This window comes from Megascapheus bottae, chromosome 15 (genome assembly GCF_031878675.1).
Source record: "Megascapheus bottae isolate mThoBot1 chromosome 15, mThoBot2.hap1, whole genome shotgun sequence".
In the NCBI taxonomy this organism is placed as follows: Eukaryota; Metazoa; Chordata; class Mammalia; order Rodentia; family Geomyidae; genus Megascapheus; species Megascapheus bottae.
The window spans coordinates 56,724,262-56,749,423 of NC_143523.1; the positions used below are offsets into that span (position 1 = coordinate 56,724,262).

The 25,162-nt window shown below is 47.5% G+C and overlaps 1 protein-coding gene across 1 annotated transcript in view; it reads right to left on the bottom strand.

Moving 5' to 3' along the window:
* Window positions 1–21,492, bottom strand: part of Vstm4 (V-set and transmembrane domain containing 4) — an 82,988-nt gene extending 61,496 nt beyond the window's left edge. Inside the window, exons 1-2 of the mRNA XM_090347019.1 lie at window positions 21,414–21,492; window positions 12,294–12,692 (exon numbers count right to left, since the gene is read on the bottom strand). Of these exons, the coding sequence (XP_090203145.1) occupies window positions 12,294–12,692; window positions 21,414–21,468 (454 nt within the window). The 5' untranslated portion in view covers window positions 21,469–21,492. The remainder of the gene's footprint in view (window positions 1–12,293; window positions 12,693–21,413) is intronic.
* Window positions 21,493–25,162: the final 3,670 nt, after the last annotated feature.

Sequence of the window (25,162 nt, forward strand, 5' to 3'; positions counted from 1 at the left end):
TTTTCCCTGGGAGGGACTCCCCAGTGGGCAGAGTCTGTCTGTCCTCCAGGTGAAGCAGTGACCCAGATGAGTGAAACACCAGCTATTCTGGTTCCTTCTCAGGAGAGCAGAATGGAGAAACATTTAACAAGGGACACTTGTCCCTTGTCACTGCTCCACTGAACATGGCTGCAAGATCAAACAGGCAGGATCAAATGCAACCCCCGAGGTCACCAGACAAACTGATACTATCCAACTGTGTCTACAGGAAGCTGATGGCAAAGAAAGAGCCTCCAAGAGCCTCTAACAAAGAAGGTAGCCCCCAGGGAGATGCCAAAACCAGGAGCCTTGAATCCTAACTTGGAAAGAAAGCCCCGCCCACTTCCGGGGAGGAGTGTGTCATGTTTCACAGCTCTGGCTGGCAGTTCACACCCGGAGGTGCCCTGACAATGCCTGTGGGGCACAGAGGGGCTCCAGTGCCACTCACCAAAAATGCTGACACTCTTTTTCAGGATGGACTCAGATACCCAGGAAAGAGATGGCCAAAGGGGAAAAAAAATGGAGAAAAATATCTATCTCCCCTGACAGTTTCTACCATGAGTCCTACAATGAATGCAGCTTAAATTGTCAATATAGATTACATCCTTAGTAAGGTGCACAGACAGACACCGGGCCTGCTGGACTCAGCAGAGGAGAGGAGAGAAGACCCCGACAAGTAGAGAGGCCATAGGGAACCTTGATCGGGATACAGAAAAGACTGGCCTCAAGTGCTAAGCCTCAGCCTTTCTGTCTTACTGCAGACCAAGCTGAGTTGCATACTCTCAGGGCCTGCAGATCTTGGCCTTGGAAGGAGTGACTTTCACTCAGCATCCTAACTTACATACAGGAGAACAGGTGCTTATAAGATGGAGGTTGTCAAGCACTATCCCTGGGGAACAGCTTCTGAGAGCTCAAGAATCTCTCTGAAGCTGGATGCTGTAGCTCATGCCTGCAATCCAAGCTACTCCGAAGGCTGAGATCTGAGAGTCACAGCCTGAAGCCAGTTTAGATGGGCAAAGCCAAGCTATTGAGGAAGCGAAGACCTGAAAATCACAATTCAAAACTAGTCCAGGAAGACTCTATTCCCAATTAAAGAAAAAGCCAGAAGTGGAGGTGTGGCTCAAATGGTGCATCAGGCTTGAACAAGGATGTAAGAGTATGAGGCCTTGAGTTCAAGCCCCAGCACACACACACACACACACACACACACACACACACACACACACACACACACACACATCTACCTGAATAGACAGACAGATATTTCTCAGGAAATGGCCCCGGGGTCCTGATTGGAGAAGCCCTGGCTACCACAGTCCTGGAAGAGAGATGGGCCTCAAGTCCAGGGAGATGTGCCAGACAAGGTTTGTGTGACAAGGAGAGGTTCCTGTGAAAGAGAACTAGACCTCAGACCTCAACTTCCTATCCAGCTCAGGGCAGAATCCAGAGCTAGCAAAACAAACAAACAAACGCTAACCAAGTATTTTTTTTTTGTCTTTTATCATCCAGTGTATTTAGGCACATTGTAGTTATTTAGATATTTAGGCACATTCTAGTTACAACAAATGAAGGAAACCGGGAAACTTATGTTTCTTTGGGTTTGGCTTACTTCACTTAATATTTTTTCACTTCCTTATGGATGGTACAGTATCTTTTTTTTTATGGAAGCACAGAATTCCATTATATATATATATATCACATTTTTTTGATCCATACATCCACTGAGGAGCAGCATCTGTGTTGATTTCATATATTATCTATGGTAAACAATGCTGCAATGAACATGATTGCGCTATAGCTTTAGTGTGGACATGATAAATTATACAAAACTCTAAATATTCACACAATTGAGAATAAAGGAAGATATTTTTAGGAAAGGATTACAAAGACTCCACAGTTATGTGCATTTGATGGTATAGAATAGAATTTATCTAAATGAACTCCAAAAGATGGAGAAAAGAAGTTTTCTGTTATTTGGGGGTTTGTGTGTGTTTTTTGCTTTCTTTTCTCCCTTGTTGCTGTTTTTGTTTTCTGTATCTTTTCTCTTGTTTGTAAATTTATCTGTTTGGGGGAGGGCAAAAGGGGGCACAGAAATGATAGGACAACGAGTCAACAAATGTAGAGTTATACTCACTAAACACTATTTTGAAAATCAACTATGCAACATGTGTGGGAGAGAAAACAAAAGGGAAATACTGGGAGAAAGCCAGGGAAAAGGTGACACTGCACAAAAAGAGATGTACTCATTGTCCCTGACTTATGTAACTATAACCCCTCTGTACATCACTTTTACAGTGGCGGTTAAAAAGAAAACAAAGCAGTAACCAATGCTTCTTCAATTTAGCCCAGGGAATGTAAGAATAGCAACAAATCAAGAGAGAAAGCCAGTCCTATGAGTATTGTTCACTAAAGGCTCCAGTGGGACTCTTTGAATGCAACTTTCCATACAGAAAAATGTTTATGTGCAGGACACAGCTTTCAAGAAGAAAACTATGCTTGAAAAATGTTAGGGCTAAGCCCCTGTGGCTCATACCTATAATCATAGCTACTCAGGAGACTGAGATCTGAGGATTACGGTTCAAAGCTAGCCCTGGCAGGAAGTTCTGAGAGACTCTTATCTTCAATTAATCTCCAAAGAGCATGAATTGGAGCTGTGGCTGGCTTTGAGCAAATAAAAGTCTCAGGGAGAGCAGTGAGGCCTGAGTTTAAGCCCCAAGACTAGTATTAAAAAAAAAAAAGAAGAGAAAAAGGGCTGGATGTCAGTAGTTTATACCTGTAATCCTAGCTACTCAGAAATTGAGACCTGGGAGGCTTGTGGTTTGAAGCTAACACTGGCAGAAAAATCTCCATATCTCCAATTAACTAGCAAAAAGTTGGACTGGAAGTGTGGTACAAGTGGTAGAGAAAGAAAGCCAAGTTAGAGCTTGAGACCTTGACTTGAGATCAAACCCCAGCAACAGCCCCCAAATAAATAAAGAAGAAGATCAATAAATAGGAGGCAATCCCTTTGCTCCAAATTCAAATGTCATCCCATGGTCAACTCCTTCTTCAAGAAGATGATTCCCAAGGATTAATCTATCCAGATGTTAACTGTGTCCCTACTATTTATAATGGGGTCAGCATTCGTAAGCAACAGCAGGCCCAGACAGACACAGAGACCTCTGTTTCAGTTCTCAGGGGCTAGCTTCACTTCCTGTCTCCCTGGCCTCTAGAGGCAGGACCCAGGCCAAAGATGGTCTCTCTTGGGGCTAGGACACAGTCACATGCTGGAAAATCTCCTGGTGACTGCTGCGGACAGCTTATAAGAAAGAGCAAGGCTCCCACTTGATTTATTTTCAGATACTCCTTCCAAATGTACTCAGACTAAGGCAAATTCTAGAACACAAAGCAAACAGAGCAAAGGAAAAATAATGATTAAGTATCCTTCTCCAGGATAAAAGACTAGAAAGTTCTCATTCTGAAAGGAAACTAGCTACAATATTACAAATGTTATCTTTATGTTCCCAAATAGTATTTAGGGAATTTATTTTTATTTTATTTTGTTTCTTTCTATGTGGATACTGGGACTTGAACTAGGCCTGGGGGCTCTCCCTTAGCTTATTTGTTCAAGGCTGGTATTCTACCATTTGAGACACAGCTCCACTTCCAGCTTTTTGGTGGTTAAATGGAGGTAAGAGTCTCACAGACTTTCTTGCCCAGGATGACTTCGAACTGAGATCCTCAGATCTCAGCCTCCTGGTTAGCTGAGATTACAGGTGTTAGCCACCAGTGCCCAGCTGTGCATAGGGAATATGGAAGCTGAGCTTTGGTAAAGTGGCCACTTTGTGCTCTTTGGTGATGCTGTTCCTGGTCATTTTGTCAAGAAGTTAAAACCACTCATTTGTTCTCTTATTTAAATGCATGTCATGGAATTTCTCTAGGTCCATTAATGTGTCACAGTTGAGGTACACTGAGGAACCTGGCAGGGTCCCTAGGACTTAGATGTACGGCCAGGTCCCCCTTGTCCCCTCTTCCCTGCCAACCTGCCTCATCCCAGCTACCAAGATGCCACCCCAACCCCATGGAGTTCCTTTGAACCTTCTGCCACTTTCCCCGGTTGCCTGGGCAGGCTTCAGTTCTGGATTGAGTGGGCCCATTGGAACCTGCTGAAGCCCTCCTGAGGTCTTAAGTGGACTCTCCATGACCTCCAAGTGACCTTACCTGTCCCAGTACCTTGTCCTGGTCCCTACTAACTCCCATGTCTGTGTCACTGGCCAGTTAAGGCCCTTTCACAAGCTCTTTTTATCTGTCAGCCCCCTCCCCAAATATTCAATAGAGCTGTGGTTCAAGTGGCAGAGCACTACCCTTGAATGAAAAAGCTAAAGGACAGCATCCAGACCATGAGTTCAATCCCCAGTCCTGGTACATGTACACACATGCCACACACACACACACACACACACCCCACACACACACACACACAATCAGGTAATATCCAATAAATCTATCTCCATGTGTCACCTCTTCTGCATGTGAGACTGTCACATCCAGAGAGAGAGAAAGACCAGACCCTCTTCTTCATGATTAAATAGACAAAGGCATACTGATAATCATGACGATGATGATGATGATGATGATGATGATGATGATGATGCTTTATACAAGTTTGAAAGTCTACGTTTTTCATCTAAATCCATCCAACACAGTGGTGAATGCTGTGCAGGTCAGGAGGGTGAAGGGTGTTTCTCTCTGGTATGTACATTTCACTCCAATTATCAATTTTCCCCCTTTAAGTAGGTCTGCACAAGTTGCTTAATTAGACACCTTAAATGTTTAGTAAATTTCATTCCTGATGATCTATTCCAGGTCCCCAGAGGAAAGAGGACTAATTCATTTCTTCTGCTGAAACCCGAAGTATTTGTTCCCTGCGGCATTCATTCACTTCAGATCTAATTATTAATTTCCCTGCTCACATTTTTAGGGTTAAACAAACATTCAAATGATAAATCATAGTCTCATTTCATCTTTGCCTTCAAATAGTTTTAGAATGACAAGTAGGGTATATCAATTTTCTACACAATTCACATTGAAACATGACATTAATTGTAGATCAAAGAACAACTTCCTTGTTAAATATGCAAACATACTGGATACTAGTGGCTCACACCTGAACTCAGGAGGCTAAGATCTAAGGACCACAGTTCAAAGCCAGTCCAGTCAGGGAAGTCCGTGAGATTCTTATGTCCATTTAACCACAAACCCTAATGCTTACCCAAACCTTAATCCTAGCCTTAACCCTAACCTCTGGAAAAAGAGCAGTGGTTCAAGTGGTAGAGTACTACCCTGAGCATAAATAGCTCAGGGAAAGCACCCAGGTCCTGAATTTAAGTGCCAGGATGAGCAAAACAAACAAAAACTATGTAAAGTCTTAGATCTCTCCTCTGGTCACCATAGAATGGGGCTGTGCCTGAGCCCAGGGGATCCTCAAGCTTCCTGAACTCCACTGTCTAGCCCTCACTCAAGCCAAGTGCCATCTTCTCACTGAGTAGCCCTGCAAAGCTCACATTTCTAGGGAGGAATCAAGTCAGCAGAGGACAAGTCTGGATGGGGTAAGAGAAAACTAGGCTGGATGAATGGACAGCTCATATCTATAATCCTAGCTATTCAGAAGGCTGAGATCTGGGGGATCAGGGTTTGAAGCCAGCCCAGTATGAAGGTCTAAGAGATTCTATTCCCAATTCACCAACAAAGTACTAGACTGGAGGTGTGAATCAAGTGGCAGAGCATCAACCTGGGGCAAGCCAGCACAGCAAGAGCTTCAGGCTTCAATTTCAAGCTCTAGTACACACACACACACACACACACACACACACACACACACACACACACACACACACACACACACAGTCACTTAAGGTAAGAAAACCCTTAGGAGGACAGAGGGCAAAGGTAAGAAGGAAAAGTTCTATATTGAGCAAGAGCTAGACAGACACAATTACCTGGATGTGGGGACCACATGTGGAGTTTAGATTTTCAAATTAGGAAAGCCCAACTCATAAAATAGATGCAAATCTCCCCAGATCTGAAAGGTCCTAAAATCTGAAATACTTCCCATCCCTAGCACTTCAGGTGAGGAATGCTAACCCTGCTTCATTTCTCCCTTACATGATACACGTGGTCTCCAGAGCAAGACAGCTTGCCCTCATTTTAGGGTGACCCTGGGGCCCACCTGAGACCCACCATGGCCACCTCATCTCTGAATCTAGAGACTTCTGATGTGCTTAGAGCTTAGGACAGACCTTAACCTTGACCTTGTTGTTAGCCCTGGCTGCTTTGCAAGCAAAACTGTTTGCTGGATGTTTGTTTGTTTTAACCTGAAAGTATGGGGAGTTGAAAGCACTTGGGGATCACTTTAGTAAACTGTGACAACTGTGAGGTACAGAAGTCTTTCTAATTCATAAAACTTGGTACACCCACAACATAAGAAAGCCAAGGGTTTAAAGACACAGAGAAAGAGACACTCAGAGAAAGACAGAGGGATAAAGCAAGATACACCGACACAGAGACAAAGACAGAGGGTTACAAAGACACAGAGATACAATGAGACAAAAAGAGACAGAGACACAGAGTGAGAAAGAGACAGCGAGAAACAGACAGAGATACATTGACACAGAGATAGGGATCACAGATACAGAGACAAAGTAACAGAGACACAGAGAGATAGTGACAGACAGAAAGACAGGAACATTCACAAAGACAGAGACACAGAGACACACAGAAACAGAGGGAGAGACAAAGAGAAAGAGGCAGAGGCAGAGAAGATAGAGACAGAGAGATACAGAGGAAGAGAGAGACAGAGACAGAGACAGAGAGAGACAGAGAGAGAGTGGGTAGAGAGAGGAGGGATACAGACACAGACAAAAGACAGCTGCTAAGCACTCTGGCCCCTGCTGGAAGTCAGCCCATCCTCTGCTCAGTCTTCCTTAATTTCCATCCAGACTCTGTACCTCCATGTCAGTCCTGCTGCGTCCCCATGGGACCCAGGGCTCACAGGACTAGCTCCCTCCTGCCAGCTACCCCCTTGGGTAACACGGGGATTCCTCTGCAATTCACTTCCTCATAGCTTCTTTTTTCCTTTTGGTCAGTCATGGGGCTTGAACTCAGGGCCTGGGCATTGTCCCTGAGCTCCTTTCCTCAGTGCTAGTGCTTTCCCACTTTGAGCCACAGCTCCACTTCTTTTCTCATGTCTTAACTGTGTGAGACATCACCTGGGCCTCACCCACCCATGGGAAGTGCAAGAAGCTGCTACCTCCAAGTGGTTGTCATAGAAACAGCTGGGGTACCAGCGAGGATACCTCCTGCTTGCTCTTCTTCTGGAACAAGGTGTTCCTCTGTGTCTCATAGCCAATCCTTGGAAAGGGTTGCTGCCTTCATTCTTCTGTGGCTCATCTTTCACCAGGATACTGAGCCCCTTCCAGGGGGCACGAAAAACCCATACAGTGAACACTAAGCTAAGTTAGCTCTTGCCACGGCTCAGATGCTGCTGCTTTCCAGACTCCACCCTTAGCCCCTGCCCCTTGGGAATTCATCCACCCCCAAGCTTTCTCACACTGAGATCCCTCCAGAGCTGGGTAGGTATGGGAGTGCATGCCTGTAATCCCAGCAATCAGGAGAATGAGATGGCAGAAGGGTGAGTTCTACTCCAGCATGGGTTCTCAAAAAGAACTAAAACTTAAAAATCACAAGTACTCACAGGTATTTGTGCCAGCTGGATGTCCCTGCCCAATGGCCTCTGGCCACCTCATGATGCTCATTCTCAGCCCTAAACCTCCTCATGGCTCAATTCTATCTCATGATCCCCTCATCAGCCTGGGCCCGATCAGGCACAGGTACTGAGTACACCCCTGTTTATTCTGAAGCTCTCTCCCTGCCCGCTACCCGACAGGTCAGGAAACACATCTCACCGGACTTCTTACCATCTTTCCATTCTTATCACAAGTTTAACTCTCTCCATCATTTCAAGCTGTGCAACAATAAAATACTTCCCCTCTTTTCTCTCTAGTCTAGCCATTCCTAAATTCATGCCCGAAGCAGCCAACAGAAAAAGATCTGAAGTGGGTCAGCAGTCACCACAGTCTAAGGCACTCCAGCGGACACCCCGCCCCCGTCTCCTCTATCTAGCACTGTGCGATCACCTGGACTGTAAGTTGCTCATTTAGACCCCAACCCAGATCCAATAAACCAGAATCCTCGAAGACAGTGGCTTGAGAGTCTAGTGGTTAAAAATAGCCTTCATCAACCAATGCATGTCCACCAAATGTTCATGAGTTAGAGACTTGACATCTAATGCAGTAGTGTTTACAGGTAGCAGGTGGTTGGGCAGAGCCCTCAGGAAAAAATTAATCCATTGGTGGGTTAATGGATAAACCCATCATCATAGGAGTGACTTTGTCATCAGGGTGAGCTCTAAGCATGCTGACTATGCTTTCCATGTGTCATCCTCTACCATGAGAAAAACAGTCTTGTCTACCAAAGTGTGTCTGCAATCTTTGCTATTTTCAGTCCCCATGTGTTCTTCAAAACTCTTCAGATATCTCTCCTCCCTTTGTGAAACTTTCTTGTCAAAATGTAAACTTTCCTAGACTTTCCAGACTTCCCCCAACAGGTAAAGGTTATTTTTTCCCCCTGAGCCAATATAAAATTTCAGCCAATTGCAAGCAGATTGTGAATGTGAGCCTGGCCAATCTGAGGAGAGGGGCAAGGCCCCTTGCACTGGGGTTAAAAGGGAGAAGGCTGCCTGCTCTAAGTGCTTGACTGCCAGGTTTGGGTTGGAGGCCCGTCCTTCTGCAGCAGTAACTTTTTTTTTGCCAGTCCCAGGCTTGAGCTCAGGGCCTGAGCACTGTCCTTGGACTTTCTCAAGATTAGAGCTCTACCACTTGAGCCTCAGCACCACTGCCAGCTTTTTTCTATGTATGTGGTACTGAGGAATTGAACCCCGGATCTTCGTGCATGCTAGGCAAGCACTCTACCACTAGGCCAAACTCCAGGCCCCACAGCAGCAGTAACTTTTACCATGCCAAAATAATGCTTTGTTTCTGTGTCTTCTGTTGTGACTCTAGTGATCCTTAGAAATCATATTTCTAAGCACATGACTAGCAAAAAGCCCTCATCAGGCATCAGCACGGTCCTTTTGGACTGACAGCATCCACAGCTATGAGTTAAATCTTTTTTTGTTTAAAAACTATCCAGTCCTAGGCATTTTCCTACAGCAACAAAACAGACTAAGATCTGTGCTGGTTCAGTGATGGAGTAAACAACTCTAAACTGCACTAACTTACAGTATTTCCCAGTGTGAATTTTTCACTTGAGTTCACAGAGCTTCTTTGGCTAGGAAGACAGGGCTTGTCCCCCTCACAGGCTGTACCTCGCTCCATCCTCACAGTTGCCATCTCTCCTCGTGGAAATGAGCTTCTCTGAGCTGACCACAGAGTTCCATTAGATGCTCGTCAGTGCAACAGTCATAGCCACTCACCTTCCCTTCCAGGTTCAGAGCAACAAAGATATAATTGAAGTGCATAGAAGAAAGTCTTATTCAAATCATGAAACAAAACAAATAAAATAAGTCATGGTGATAAAATAGTGGTTACTCTCTGATCTGGCACACAGTAGGTAGTCAGTATCTTTTGGAAATGTAGTGTTGGGTCTCCTCTTCTTCCATGAAGGAAGAGCTGCCTCAGAGCTTTCACAGGGCAACAAGAAATCAGATTCACCATCTGTAGGCCTGGTGACTCAAATCAGGACCTCCCAAGATGAGCCTTTTCTGTGTGTCCCTGCACCCCACCCACCCCCAGTCAAAAAAATCAAGGCCGCACACTCTGGAGTTACAGGCTAAACACTGACCAAGATTCTTTCCATAACCAAACTGCAGCCAGCCTCCTCTGGGCCCTGCTCAGCTGACTCAGTCTTAGGCTATGAATAGTTTCTAAAAGCCCTATGCAGTATGGGGCTGGGACAATTCTTACTATGTTCAGCTAAGAAACAAGATGGCCAAAGGATGAGCTATCTATTCTAGCCAACACCTTCTGAAGACAACTTGTACCTCACATGGCCTCCCTCCACTCCACAAGATTATTACAAACTCAGATTACATTCCATTTGAGCCAGAGATCACACTCCCTTCATATTGCTGTGGTGTGTGTGTGTGTGTGTGTGTGTGTGTGTGTGTGTGTGTGTGTGTGTGTGTGTATGCATTCATGCATGCATGCCAGTACTGGGGTCTAAATTCAGAGCCTGAATGCCGTCCTTTAGCTTTTTTACTTCAATTGGTGTTCTACTACTTGAACCACAGCTCCACTTCTGGCATTTTTTCTGGCTAACTGGAAATAAGTCTTATAGACTTTTCCATCTGGGCTTTGAACCATGATCTTCAGACCTCAGCCTCCTGAGTACCTAGGATTACAGATGCATGGCCCAATTACTTTTGGTGATCTTTTTATGCTTTCTTGACTCTTCTGAATCCTTCAGTCTCAATTCTCCCTCTCCCTGTGAAATACCCTGTACCCACAGTACATGCATTTTAGAGTTGCATTCAGTTTACCCTACTCCACAGGATCCCAGTGTTACTGCTGAATACAATCTGTCATGACCCCTGACCAATATAATTAGGTTCAGCCCTCTTTATCTGACAGCACACCTAGTCCAATTGAGAAAAATACCCAGGGACCTGCTTCTTTCTGGGGCACTGGGACAGAAGGTAAGCAGTGTTAGAGCACTGTTAAGTACTGTTGAGACAATGTAAATAAGCCTTTACATAGGTGTCTCTTTTAATATTTACTTTTTCTTCTTCAGTGTACTAAGATATTGGAGTCTGGATCAATTTGACTTGCTGACAGCCGTTAAACTCTTTCTTTATGCCATGACCGCCTTGAACAAAGGACCAACAAATAGCCAATTGGACTGCTCTGGTGCCAGCACCAGTTGCTCAGGACACTGCACAGGTACCTTGAGGAAGCTACACAGCAACCTGAAGCACAAAGCTATGACTATTTCAGACAGCTTCCAGAACACTTTTGCCAGCAAAAGCCTTGGTGAACTCTAGATGATCCTGAAGGCACTTCTACCCTGGCCAGAAGGGAAGCATTTCCCCTGGTGGCCCCCAAAAAGGCTTGGGATTTGTACAACAATCTTTAATCTGCATAAGGGACTCATGACTATTGCAAGCATTAGTTCTCATGAGGGACTCTGCTATGATTGGTGTAAATGATCCCGCATCTGCATGAAGGTGTGCTATGATCCATGCAAGCAGGGTCCTTCATTTGCATGAATGGCACAAACACAGTCCTTCAACTGTCATAATGGGTGCAGGCCAATCATGTGGCCCCATCGCCACACTGCTTTTCTGTCTCTATAAGCAGACTATGCAGGTCAACTTAGGTCTAATAAATGCTTCATCTTTTTTTTTACCTTGTTTTTAATTTTTATCATTAGCAGAGTGGGCTTAGATGGGTATATAAAGTAAGAAAAGGTTCTAACATCATGGGGCAGATGGAGTTCCAGAAAGTAGCTACATAGGACAGAAATTAGGGGATGAAAGGTGGCAGATGATGAGGGCTATGCAGAACCGATGATGAGAAACTACAGCCCATGGCTGCTGGAACAGTTCCAGGGAACTGCTGAAGGGCCAGGTCTCAAACAGCCCTGGGCTGAAAGCTCTGACACTTGCCATGGTTGAGCTAAGAATGCTGGTAGTCAAGTCCTGTAGGAGAGTTACACCACCAGCAGGCACTGCGAGCTGCTGTCTGTGCTGTCTGCTACCACTGATTACTGCTGCCAAGTTGTGAAGCCCAGAGTGATAAGCCCTCAGCCTCAGGAACCAAAGCCATAAGTCTCTGACTTCTAAACTTTAGCACTATAGGCCTCTACCCTCAGGGTTTGAAGCTGTGAGCCTCTAAGCTTTAGGCACTCAGAGACCAGACTGTCAACATAGGAAAAGCTTCTCTTTACTTACTCATGATTCCTAGCTAGATGGAGCAAAAGGACTCCAGCAAGATGACTGATAACATAAGCTGTCACATAAAGGCAGATTTTGCTCAGAAGTAGAGTAGCTAGACATGCAGCAGAAATTTGCTTCTTTCTGTTCTTGGTTCATGCTATACCCCATGTCAACATTAGAGTCCAAGCAAAGCTACACCCTCACCTCACAGCTTCACCCACAGAGGCACACAAGACATGGCCTTGAAGAGAACCAACCTGGGGTCCCCACACAGACCTCCTCATGTCATCAGACATGCCCTCACCTCTCATTTCCGTTGTTGAAGACCCATTAGACCAGGCTTTCCACTTGTTCTTGTACTTGCTGATTTCCTGCACTTTGCAGACATACTGTCCTTGATCCGATGGCCGGAGAGTCAGGACAGACAGCCGGTAGAGTGCCCCCCGTCGCTCCTCCTGCAGACGCAGCCTCTGCCGGTTGGCACTGCGACTAAAATTCCCATAGTACTGCACCATACGGAGCTTGGTCATCTTGACCATCAAGGTCTCCTGGGAGTCAGAGCGTGCATGGAACCAGCGAACAGCCAGCAAGCTGTCCTTGAGCCTCTTCTGGGAGACATGGCAGAGAAGAGTGGCATTTTCTCCTTCTAGGTAGTCAACCACGGGCCCAGGAGACACGGTGACATTGAGAGCCCCACAGACCTCTGCAAAGAAGACAGAGAGGAGACAATGAGGAGTAAAGGCCTCAGCTTAAGCTTGTGCAGACAACCCACCAAAAGCCACAGCGATGTCCTAGCACTGTTGGTGTCCATGTGCCTGAAACAGACAAATGGGCCTGTCAAAATTTACAATCCATCTTCAGGATGGTAAGAGAAAGAGGTTCTTTTAGGGGTAGCCTCTGTGAGTCCTATGTTCTCACCGTGCCTTCTTCCTTCCACGTAGAATGTCAAACACTGACCATCTGGGCAAATGCATTTTTTGAACATTTTTTAAATTAGTCACTGACATTTAACACTCAGAAGATTGAGATTTCAGGAGTTTTGAAAATGTCTAACTCATCTCTCATCTTTCCCACTACTCCCAAGGCCTGCTTTTTAAAATACCTACAGGGCCACACACCAGTTGGTGGCTCCCGCCTATAATCCTAGATACTTGGGAGACTGAGATCTGAGGGTCAGCAGTTTGAAGCCAGCCAGGGCAGGAAAGTCCATGTGCTTCTTATCTCCAATTAATCACCAAAAAAGCTTCAAGCACAGATGTAGCTCAAGAGGTAGAGCACTAGCTTTGAGCATAAAAGCTTCAGGACTGGACCTGAGTTCAGGCCCCAGGACAAGCCCAGATACGCATGCACATACATATGCTCATATACGTACACATACACACAGACACACACACACACACAATGTGCTCACAGTTAGGGGTCAAAGCTGCCTTTTAAGATAAGGTGGCCTGTCATCCTTCCTCTCCCCACTGCTATTTCAGCTCTAACCAGGGTGTATGCATAGTAGAGGTCAGGCTACTGGGCAGTAACCAGTAGCAGAGAGCTGGAATGACAGTGCTTCCTGTTTTCTTTAGAATCACAGCTGTTTTCAGAGTTGAAATACAAAATATAACAAAGAAGAAATGAGTCCCAGAAACAAAAGATGTCACCCCAGGTGCTTTTTTGTTCAAGGCTGGTGCTCTACCACCTGAACCACAACTCCACTTGTGGCACTTTTGGTGATTAGATAAAAGTCTTCTAGACTTTCTTCCCAGGCTGGTTTTGAACTGCTGACCCTCAGATCTCAGCCTCTTTGAGTAGGAAGCCTTAAGTAGGCAAGGCTGTACATAGGTCAGGTACACTCCTGGGCAGAAAACTAGGCATACTATCTAAAAAATAACCAATGAAAAACAGGGCTCAACTCACAGAGCATCTGCTTAGCAAGTGCCAGGCCATGAGTTCAAATCTAAGACTTGTCAAAACAAACAAATACACTGAATAACTAGAGAGTTATGATTTGGGCATCAGTTTTTGTTTTCCTCTCTTAGAAGACAAATGCCAGCCCATAAAATATTCTAGAATGATCCATATACCTTAACTTAATCATATCCACAAAGTGCCTTCTGTCATTAAAGATAATGCTCATTTGGGTTTAGGACACTCTTTTTGTTGGTGGTGGTGGTGATGGTCATGGAATTTCAGCTCTGGGCCTGGGCGCTGTCCCTGGGCTCTTCAGCTCAAGACTAGTGCTCTACCACTTGAGCCACAGCACCACTTCCAGTTTTCTGGTAGTTCACTGGAAATAAGAGTCTCATAGACTTTTGTGCCCAGGCTGGCTTTGAACTGTGATACTCAGATCTTAGTCTCCTGAAGTAGCTAAGATTACAGGATTGAGCCAGTGGTGCAATGAACTCATCTTCAATAGAACAATAAAAAATAAAAAACCAGAAGTAGAACTGTGGTTCAAGGCATAGAGCACCAGCTTTGAGCAAAATAAAGCTTAGTGGACAGCACCTAGACCCTGAGTTCAAGCTCTAGGACAAGCAAGAAATAAAAGAAAAGAGAGAAGGGAAGGGAAGGGAAGAGAAGGAAAGGGAAGGGAAGGGAAGGGCAGGAGAGAGAGAGAGAGAGAGAGAGAGAGAGAGAGAGAGAGAGAGAGAGAGAGAGAGAGAGAGAGAGAGACAGAGACAGAGACAGAGACAGAGACAGAGACAGAGAGGGGGGGAAGGGAGGAAATGGGACTGGTCAGTTCCATCCCTGCTTCTCTCCCACCATCTTATCCTAGGCCCTGCTCAGCGGCTGACTACTGAAGCCTAGCTAATGTGTACTGGTCTCTTCTCACGGCAGAAGCTCACTCCCTAGTGTGCAGGGCAGCAGCTGGGACCCCAGGCTGACCCCACCCCAACAAGCATGGGAGGAGAGAGCAGAGAGACACAACAGCTGCCTTCCAGACTCCAAAGCCAAGCCCGCCCCAACCCCACAGGCTCCCCACAGCAGGAACCCAGGCGAGCTGGGAAGACAGGAAATGGAGACAATATGGGTGAGATGACAACACAGCCCGGACCCCACTCCAGGCTCCCCTCTGGTTAATGCAGCAATGAAGGAATTATTTATAGTGACTGCAACCAGGAGAATACGCCAAGTGCTCCAGTCCCCCATAAGAGGCCAGATTCCATCCTAGAAACCCTTCCATTCCTGCAGCCCAGGCTCCATCACAGTTCCCAAGAAAAAGGCTTGAGCTGAACTAGCTTCCCTGGATGCCATGTTGCTTTTCCCTTTGGCAGCACACCTCTCTGCCTTTATGTTGACCCATTTGGATCTCCAAATGGTCCAGGCATCCACCAAAGTGCAAAGACCTTTGCTTTGTACTGAGCTGTGACCTCTCCACCTTGTTTGTGTTATCTCCGCCTTATCCTCATCTCTAGGATGGAAAGATGGGACCATGCTGGGGGATCTTTATATGGGTCATTAATTAAAATGAGCCATTAGGTCCCCTCTAACATGATTGGTTTCCAAAGAGGAAGAGGAACTGAGGGCCAGACACACAGAAGAAAAGACTCTGCAGGGACCCAGGGAGTAGAGGCCTAGGAGAGAGGGCCAAGAAGAAGCTACCTTGACCGTCAACTTCCCCCCTCCAGACAGGTGGTTTTGTTGTAGTTGAGAATACAGAAAAGCCACATTTTTGAGAGGTCAAATCTTGGAATCTTTATTAAAGGGCCAGCGACTGCATGGTGGGTGGATTCCTGTCCCAAAGACTAGCAGCGAGCAAATACACTTAACACACCTAGGAAACTGAGGCAGGAAGGCCTGAGAGAAAAGAAAGAAAACAAAAATAATACCAACGAGCCAGTTTAGCTCCAATATAGCTGACTGGAGAACAGCCAGGAGACCAGACACAGGATGTGAACATGGAGATATGGTGGCATGATGCAATGGTACTTTATACTCTTCTGAGCCTAGATAGGGTCAGGTCAGGGGACAGGGTCACAGGAACTTCCCAGTGCCAGGCACTGGACTGACAGGTTCAGTGACCTATCAGCCCAGTGCCCTCCCCTGCCTCCAGGGATTCAGGCACGCCCCTCACCTGAAAGGTAGTGGCTTCACATTCCCCCACCATCCACCATGTCGCAACATGGCGCCGGCCAGACTTGGCCTCCTTAAACTTCAATTTAGACCCCCATTTTTTTTGGGGGGGGTAGTTGTGTGCCAGTACTAGCGCTTGAACTTGAGATCCACATTTTGGCTTAGCTTTTTTAGATCAGAGCTGGCACTCTGCCACTTGAGCCACAGCTACACTTCTGACTTTTCACTGGCTAATTACAGATAAGAACCTCATGGCCTTTTCCGCTCAGACTGGCTTTGAACTGTGATCCTCAGAACTCAGCCTCCTGAGTAGCTATGGATAAGGCACAAGACACAGGTGACTAGCTGAGGAATTTTTCTTCTAAATGTCAGCCTTAGAAAACAGACATAACCCCCATGTGCCACCAGTTCTTATAGTCACACCTAAAGGACCGAGTTCTGACTTATTCCCAGGGTCAAGCAAAATACACGGACAAGCTTGACCACATACCTGTCCATAGGCAGGCATTCCCTATCTGGGCCAAAACCTTACCTCAGTCCCCAGGTGATAATTGCCCCACTGTGGGCTATTACCACACTTGGGGGCCTGAACCTCGCCCTAGGCCCCCAAGAGACAATAACCCATTTTCTAATTTTTGCTTCCTCATTAAGCCCTACAAAACCTACCCCAAAGTCCAGTCCCTAGCACAACCTCCAGTCCTACCAGAAGCTCTGGGCCCCTCGCTGTTCCTCACCTGTTGACAATCAAATCCAGCCTATTCCTTTTCCATTCTCCTTCACTGTCCTCACAACACCACCTTCAAAATGGAGAGGCGATGAAACTGAGGTGACTGAGTCCTCCTCAGGCTGAAAACTTTGCTGATGTCATTAGGCTTAGAGTTGTGGGGTGCCCACTGCATTCAAGTGTACCCATGGGCACCACAGGTAGCCTTCTTGCAGGCACAAGTGGAAGTTCAGTGTGTGTGTGTGTGTGTGTGTGTGTGTGTGTGTGTGTGTGTCCAGTCCAGCCAGAGAGAGACAGGGTACAGCTGTAGAGTCAGCCTGGCCATGGAGCACACAGTAGGATGTTTATTTTAATACTAGCAGAGCAATGATCATCAGGACCCCTGGACTCTACAGAGAAAACAAAGGAAGGAAGAAAGGCGGGAATCAGGCACAGCTGCATCCAGAGGTAAGACCAGGAGAGTTCAGTGGCCAGGGAACTCAGGCCTTCCCCCCCCCCCCACCTCCCATCAGGACCATCTGAATGACAGAACTCACATCCCCCATACCCAGCCCTCGGCTTGCCTAAAATTGCTTAAGTTACACAGTGCCAAGGGAAAAGGTACCATCTACTTTATGATCCTGCACTGCTGAGAATTGAGGAAGAAGAGCCCAACCACTGTCACACACACACACACACACACACACACACACACACACACACACACACACCATGCCTTCCTACTCCAAGTCTCAGCTCTGCCAGCTATGCCTCAGGCCATGCACGTGTGAAGACATCCTGCAAGCTGGGAGAAAGGACAGTGGGCTGGCGCTAAATTGGGCATTGCACTGTCTTGTACCACCATCGTCAAGAAGTGATTGAGGCTTAAAATCAGCCTTTAATCCTAGCCATCAGAAAGCTGGGATCTGAAGGATTACTGTTTGAAGCAAGCCTGGGCAGAAAAGTCCCCGAGACTCTTATCTCCAGTTAACCACCAAAACACTGGGAGTGGAAGTGTGATCAAGTGGTAGAGTGTCAGGTTTGAGTGAAAAGGCTAAAGGATAGTAACTAGGCCCTAAGTTCAAGCCCAGTATTGCACCAAAGCAAAAACAAAACAAGCAAACAAAACCCCTCACCACAACATAAAAACAATAGCTATGGCTAGGTGCCAGTGGCTATATACACAGTCCTGGCTATTCAAGAGTCTGAGATAGTAATAGTGCCTGGGCCCTTAGTTCAAACTGTACTACTACTACTACTACTACTACTACTACACACACACACACACACCAAAACAAGAATAACAAAATCATTACGACAAGGTGCCAGTGGCTCTCCCCTATAATCCTAGCTACTCAGGGGGCTGAGATCTGAGAATCACAGGTTCAAAGCTAATACAGGCATTTGAGTCCAGTTAAATAGCACAAAGCCAGCCACACCTCAGGAAAAGATATAGGAGAATTTAACTATGGGAAATTGTCTAGGGTTTGAGAAAATCACAGAACAACCCTCATCTAGACTTTGAGGTCAAAGAAGAGATCTGGAAATGTGATCTATGCTAAAGTTCACACCAGAAGTAATAAAATAACAGCAACAGCAGCCAGGAGTGACTTTCCTGGAAGAGAGTTCCATCTGTGCAAAGGCCCTGAGGCAGGAGGAAGCCCACAGACTATGAATGAACAAGTCAGTATCTCTTGGTAAACTATATCCTACAGTAGTCCAGATCCCCACCTCTGCCTGCATATGAGTCTCCAGAGGGAAATGGGCTAAGTAAAAGATGGATGTAACCCAAGGCCTTCCTCATTCTCTGGAGAGACAGAAACTGTGCACAGGAAGTAGGCCTGAGAGTTGAAAGGTGAGGGCTGAAGTTCATCAGAGCTGTGCTGAAGCTTACTTCTAACAGAAAAGCATTCTCAGAGAGGAGCCTCAGCTTCCCCATGTGCAATAGGACGGTGGGCGGGGGGAGAGGGGTGTAGTGCCTTCCCTTCAGAGCACAAAGGTTCCGTGAGTCACATCTTTAAAATGCAGTTGTTGTTGTTGTTTGGACCGATACTAGAGTTTGAACTCAGGGCTGCGTGCCCTGCTTGGCTTTGCTCTCACGACTGGCGCTTTCCTACTTGAGCCACATTTCTAGTTCAAGTGAGAGGGTGCCAGCTTTGAATAAAAAAGAAAAGGGAAAGCATGAGCCCCTAAGTTCCAACCCCAGTATTGACACCCCCCCGCCCCATCATCCCAGGAGGCTGGATTTAGGAGCACTGTGAAGAGAGGCTACCAGAGGGGTGACTCATATTAAGCCTATGATTCAACTCAGCCCTTATGTAGGACAAACACTGCCTGGCCCAGTGACAGAAGCTTGCCCATGGCCTCTATGCTAAGCATGATCCTAAGCTCTTTACACAAACTTTCCAGGTTATCCTCCTCTTCTGCTAATCCTCCACTGACAAATCAGAGGACTGAGGTACAGACAGGCTAAGCAATATGTTCAAGCTCACACAGCACATGATAGAACTGGAATATAGGTGACCTGGCTTCAAAGACAACTCCTAACCACCCCCTCTGCATTGTAGCTTGACTTTTAGTAAATATTTGGCCTGTTTTCTTTACTATACATCAAAAGGTGGAGCTGGGTGCCAGTGGCTCACACCTATAATCCCAGCTGCTTCAGGAGGCTGAGATCTGAGGATCTCACAGCCAGCAAGGGACAGAAGTCTGGGAGACTCTTATCTTCAATCAACCACCAAAAGGCTGGAAATGGAGCCATGGCTCAAGTGGTAGAGCACCAGCTTTAAGTTAAAAAGAAAGCTAAAAAAATAATTATTATTAAATAAATAAGTAAATAAAATGCAGTATAGGATCAGATGATCAGGAAGGCCTTATGCCCACAAGAAGGACAGGAGGAAGATAGGTTGAAAAGCCTGGACCTGTGTATTAAGCAGGTGAGCACAGAGTGAGCAAAGCACTTGGAAGTATAGGAGGCAGGTGTGTGGTGGGTTTCACACAGGAGTGTGAGTTGATCGAACAATTTTGAGAGGTACAACCTGAAAGATCCTAAAATGTGGAGAGCATCTGGTCTGGGGGTCATGTGAACCTCTCAAAATTGTTTGTTCCAAGGATTCTGGCTGGGGACTTATGGTCATTTGTTTGTATTAATCATGTTGTATGGATTGCAAATGATGTTATAACTATCCAAATGACACTAGGCCAAAAATAATAAGTAAAATGTTCCACACACACACACACACATACACACACACACACACACACACACACAGATTTCAAATTCCAGCTATCAGGACTGCCAAGGGCTCCTGGAATAAGAGGTTGTACTTGACCACTTTAAACCCTTGCTGATGTTCCTGTGGTCAGAGGTGAGCATGGATTGTGGGGACAAGGAACTATGCAAATACACCCAGTGGTGGGTCTCCTGTGTGCTGGCCACAAGCCCTGGCCAGGCTCATGGTCTAGCCAATCTCCAGTTGTTCCACTCCTAGCCAGAAGAGCCACTATCTAGAACAGAAAGGAGTCTTTCCCAGGCTGTCTGGAAAGTTCTGCTGCAAGTCTGGTGAGGAGGGCCTGACTCCTCAGGCAGACTTGCAGCAGAACTTTCCAGTAGCAACGCCATGGTCGTGGGCAGCCTCGAGCCCGGCTTCTTGGGTTCAGATCTCTGCTCAACAGACCCAACTTGCAAACTAAGCAATTTCAGTCAAGTCCAGCTGCAAGCCCGAGCCTCTGTTTCCTCATCCACAAAATAATCTGGAAAGAATGCTTCACAGCACTGGCCCCGTGGACTGTGTCAATGTTTTGTCAAGTATCTGGATTTATAAATACGCTCTTGTCCTCATTACTTTGAAATAACACTGGGATTCAATGAGATAATACACACGAGGCACCACAAAGGCAACCCAGGAAAAGTGACCATTGCTGAGTTGAGTCTGGCCTGCAGGGTCCCGAAAGCAGGGAGCCCAGCCCTGCTGCGGGAATGCAGGTCAGCAGTGCGGGCAGAGGTGGGCCCCGAGGCCGGGGGCACCCCGGAGGAGCAAATGCGCAGCTCCCCCCCTCTGGACCACCCAGCCAGTCCCGGCCTCAGTTTCCCCAGTGTCTCCAAAGGGAGTGTAGACGAAGCGGTTCCTGTCAGTCACCAGCAGCTCATGCCTGAAACCCAAGCCTAACCCGGACTCGGGTGAGAGCTGATGCTGAAAGTCAGAAGCCAGCAGGGCGCAGACAAATCCGAGAGAGGCGTCTCTCCAATTAGTTAACCGGCAAAAGGCTGGACGCGGAGGTGCGGCTCGAGTGGTAGAGGGCCAGCCTTGTGCGAAAAGGACAAGAGTGAAGGACCTGAGTTCGAGTCCCGGTACAGAGAGGGGGGAGCGCTGCTGCCCAGCGGAACCTGCCCGCTGTCACTGCCTCTGCAGCCTCCCCGCCACGGCGCTGCCGCCCCCGGAGCACCGTCCAGGACCGGACCCGGGGCCCGAGGCTGCTCAGCGCGCTGCTCGAGCCTGCGGACCGAGTGCGCCCCACAGAGGGGCAGCGCCAGCCCGGGCCACCGCAGGCGACAGGGGGGGACGGGGGACCACCCGGGGCCGCAGGGCCTCCCTGTTGGCCCGGTCAATCCCCGGCCTCCCGCACAAGCTGGCTGCGTCCCGCCCCCGCCGCGCTTACCCAGGGCCGGACCCCGCGCCAGGAGCGCGGCCAACGCCAGCGCCAGGAGCCGCATCTCCGCGCCGCCGCCGGGCGCTGAGACGCCTGCAGGGGAGAGCGCCGCCGTGGCCGCCAGCCCGCCCCGCGAGGCCCGGCCCCGCCCACCGCCCCGGCGACTCCGCCCCGGCACAGGCCCCGCCCCTAGCCCCACCGGTCGCCCGGCCGGCAGACGATTGGCCCCGCCCCAGGCCCTCCGTACACGCCCATTGAGCCGCCACGCCCCCAGTCCTTTAAGGCCACGCCCCCAGGTTCTCTCTCATTTGCCCGCCCATTTGTCCTCACTGGCTATGCCCCACTCCTTTCTGCTCCTCCTCAGTCCCTAGACTAGACCAGGCCTGGCCCCCTCCTGGTCCCTCAGGGGGAAGCCTTCTGGATCCCCTCTGGCTCATATTGGGCAATGGGCAGTGGCCTCTTGAGCCATTTGCTCAGTGACCTGAGAGTGTCCCCTTGACTCATTACCCTGATGAGAAAATTGAGACTCCACCAGACCCTGAATCTGGATCTCCTGAGCCCCAGAATGCCAGGGAGGGGGGTGGAGGGAGGAGAAGAAAGCCCTCCTCCTATTCTAAATTTGAAGGTGGAAGGGGGCAGGGTAGGAACTTTGGAAAATTAGTAGAATATGGGAATATGTTGAATAATATGTGGAATAATTTGGGGCCCCTGGAAAATGTGGAAATAATTACCAACCATTACCATCTAGGATACCCTTGACCAACCTGAGCTAAGTTGGCTTTCAGGAGTTAAAAATCCTTCCACTGTGAGGTGCCAGAACAGTTCCTTAATCTCCATCTGCCTCTGTTTCTCCATCTGTACAATGTGACAAACCACCCATTGCTCCTAGGCTGAGAGTTGAAGATGGCTATTTGAAGCCAGTTGGGGAAGGAAAGTCCAGGAAGCTCTTATCTCAACCAAAGAACAAAACAAACAAACAAAAAACAGAAATGCAGCTCAGTGGTAGAGTGCCAGCCTTCAGCAAAAAAGCTGAGGGATAGTACCCAGGCTCTGAAGCCCCAGAACCAACACAACACAAAAACAAACGGAAGACTGGAGAAGCAAGTGAAAACCTGGCACCCAACTCATATCTTTGCATCACCTCTTCTTAATGCTGCCATTATTGTAGACAGGAGTGCAAAAGAGGGGAGAATACAGGACAAATCCAAGTCACAAGGCCAGCGAGCAGTGACAAGCCCACCTAATCCAGGGCACTTTACGCTAAGGCCTGGTTTCTTCATCAGGGCTCCAAGCTTGAGGGCTAGGCCTGACTGATATGTTCACACCACCTCTAAGCAATAAACTTTGTGTGGTGGATCTTTGTGGGGTTTCATAAAAGTGGATCAGAGCCAGCAGAGTGGAGGAAGGCATGCCCAGGAGGAAGAAGAGGGGGAGAGATACAGGGCCAGAGTGGGGGTACCCCTTGACACTGAGTCCCAGGGTGAGCCTTATGTCCCATCCAGGCCCCGTTTTACAGACTGGAAAACTGAGGCACCCAAAGGCAAGGAGACCTGCCCCAGGATCTGTTGTTTACAAAATATCTGAACTGAAAATTGTGCATCCTGACTGCTGATTGTCATCAAAATCTTCTTTGGTCACTGTATATTTCTAAATTATCAGTCTCTGTCTGCAGAAGTAAGCATGCATTCCACACAGCTACCTTGTGGGTCCTGCTTCTCTGCCTGAACTGATGTTTGCTGAAGCGTTGGGGTTGTTAAAGTGCTTTTCTTGCCACTCTGTGCTATGGGTAATATTGTGCTCTTCTCAGTCAGTTGCTCTGTTTTTCATCTTCCCAAATGATGTAGCACAGCATCTTTGTAGGATGGTTGCTAGGAGACACACTCCCGCCCCTCGGGAAGCCAATGACCCGAATGAGACTCAATATTTCAGCCATTCTGGACCACACTGTCACAAACTGTCCTGACTTTTCCCCTCTCCCCTGCAGCTTTCCCATTCACTCTACACTGGAGAAATTTCAACTGTCGTAATTCTATCGGGTCCAGCTTTGTTCTGAATTAAAGCAGCAGTACCCAGTTATTTTATTTCATTTTATTTTTGCCAGTCCTGAGCTTGAGCTCAGGGCTTGAGCCTTGGGCTTTCTCAAGGCTAGAGCTCTACCACTTGAGCCTCAGCACCACTTCTGGCTTTTTTCTATGTATGTGGTACTGAGGAATTGAACCCAGGTCTTTGTGCTTGCTAGGCAAGCACTCTACCACTAAGCCAAACTCTGGGCTCAGCCCAATTATTTTAAATTAAAAAAAAAACTAACATCAGTGCTCACACCTATAATCCTAGATCTGTGGTTTGAAGCCAGCCTGGGCAGGAAAGTCTCAGAGGCTCTTATTTCTATTTAACCACCAAAAGCCAGAAAAAGAGCTGTGTAGAGTGCTAACCTTGAACAAAAAAGCACAGTGACACCTCTCAGGCCTTGAGTTCAAACCTTAGGACAAACACAAACAGCAGCAGCAACGACTAAATTATCTTTTCTGAAAATCCCCATCTGGGATTTCTGTATGGGTATTGAGACCACTTTGACGTTGGTCCAGATCTCCAAAGACATAAAATACCCAGCTACTTTTAGGTCCTACTAGTTGCCATGGATTGGTATCTAGTTTCATTCTAATGGCTCACACCTGCAGTCCCAGCTACTCAGGAGGCTGAGATCTGAGGATCACAGTTCAAAGCCAGCTCCTGCAGGAAAGTCCATGAGACTCTTCATTCCAATGAACCACCACCACCCCAACCCCCCGCCTTCCCAATGAAAATGGATCTGTGGCTCAAGTGTTTGTTGGAATGGGCAAGCATGTGTCATCAACTTGACAGAGTTGAGTAAACAGATTCCTAAACTAAAAGCCCCATGGAAAGGTAGATACTCCTGCAGTCCTCAGTCAGCTCCATGCTTGAATTGCCACCAAAAGGGAATGAACGAGGCGTAAACTCTGGTTCAAGAGGTTTCCAGCTGGGAATGATAGCCAGAAGGGTAAGTCAGTGATCAGAGTTATAGGTCATGCACGCAATCAGAAGGAACAGTTGAGAACCAGCCCTGGTAGAATGTTCATTACTTCTGCATGGGCACCTTCCTCCTGCACAGTGGGGGAAGGCATGCAGCTGCACTGGGGCCCGTAACAGAAGAAGTGTGAGGCTGGTGACCTTGGTGACCCGGGTGGATGGACTTCATCCACAGTGTTAGGCAGTTTTACACTGGTTGTAAGCAAGCAGTTGTGATTAGAAAAAGAAAAAAGCCTCAAGGGAAGAATTCTTTGTTTTAGGTCCCAGGGTCAGAGGCCTCAGTGTTGGGCTTCAGGATCTATGATGAAGCAGAACATCACTGAAGCACAAGTATGAGGAGGAGGAGGAGGAGGAGGAGGAGGAGGAGGAGGAGGAGGAGGAGGAGGAGGAGGAGGAGGAGGAGGAGGAGGAGGAGGAAGAAAAGGAAGAGCAGAAGACGGAAGGGAACCAGGGAGGGAGAAGGGAAGGGAAGGAGGGAGGGAGGGAGGAAGGAAGAAAGAAAGAAGGAAGGAAGGAAGGAAGGAAGGAAGGAAGGAAGGAAGGAAGACAATGAGGACAAATAAGGGAGAAGGAGAGAGAAAGGTCAGGGCAAGATACATCTCCAACCACACTCTCTCAGATACCTGCTTCCTATTTCCTCCCGCTGCAGTTGACAGCACCTCCTGCAATAGCGCCCCCGCCTGGAGACCTAGTCTGCTGCAAGTGAGCCT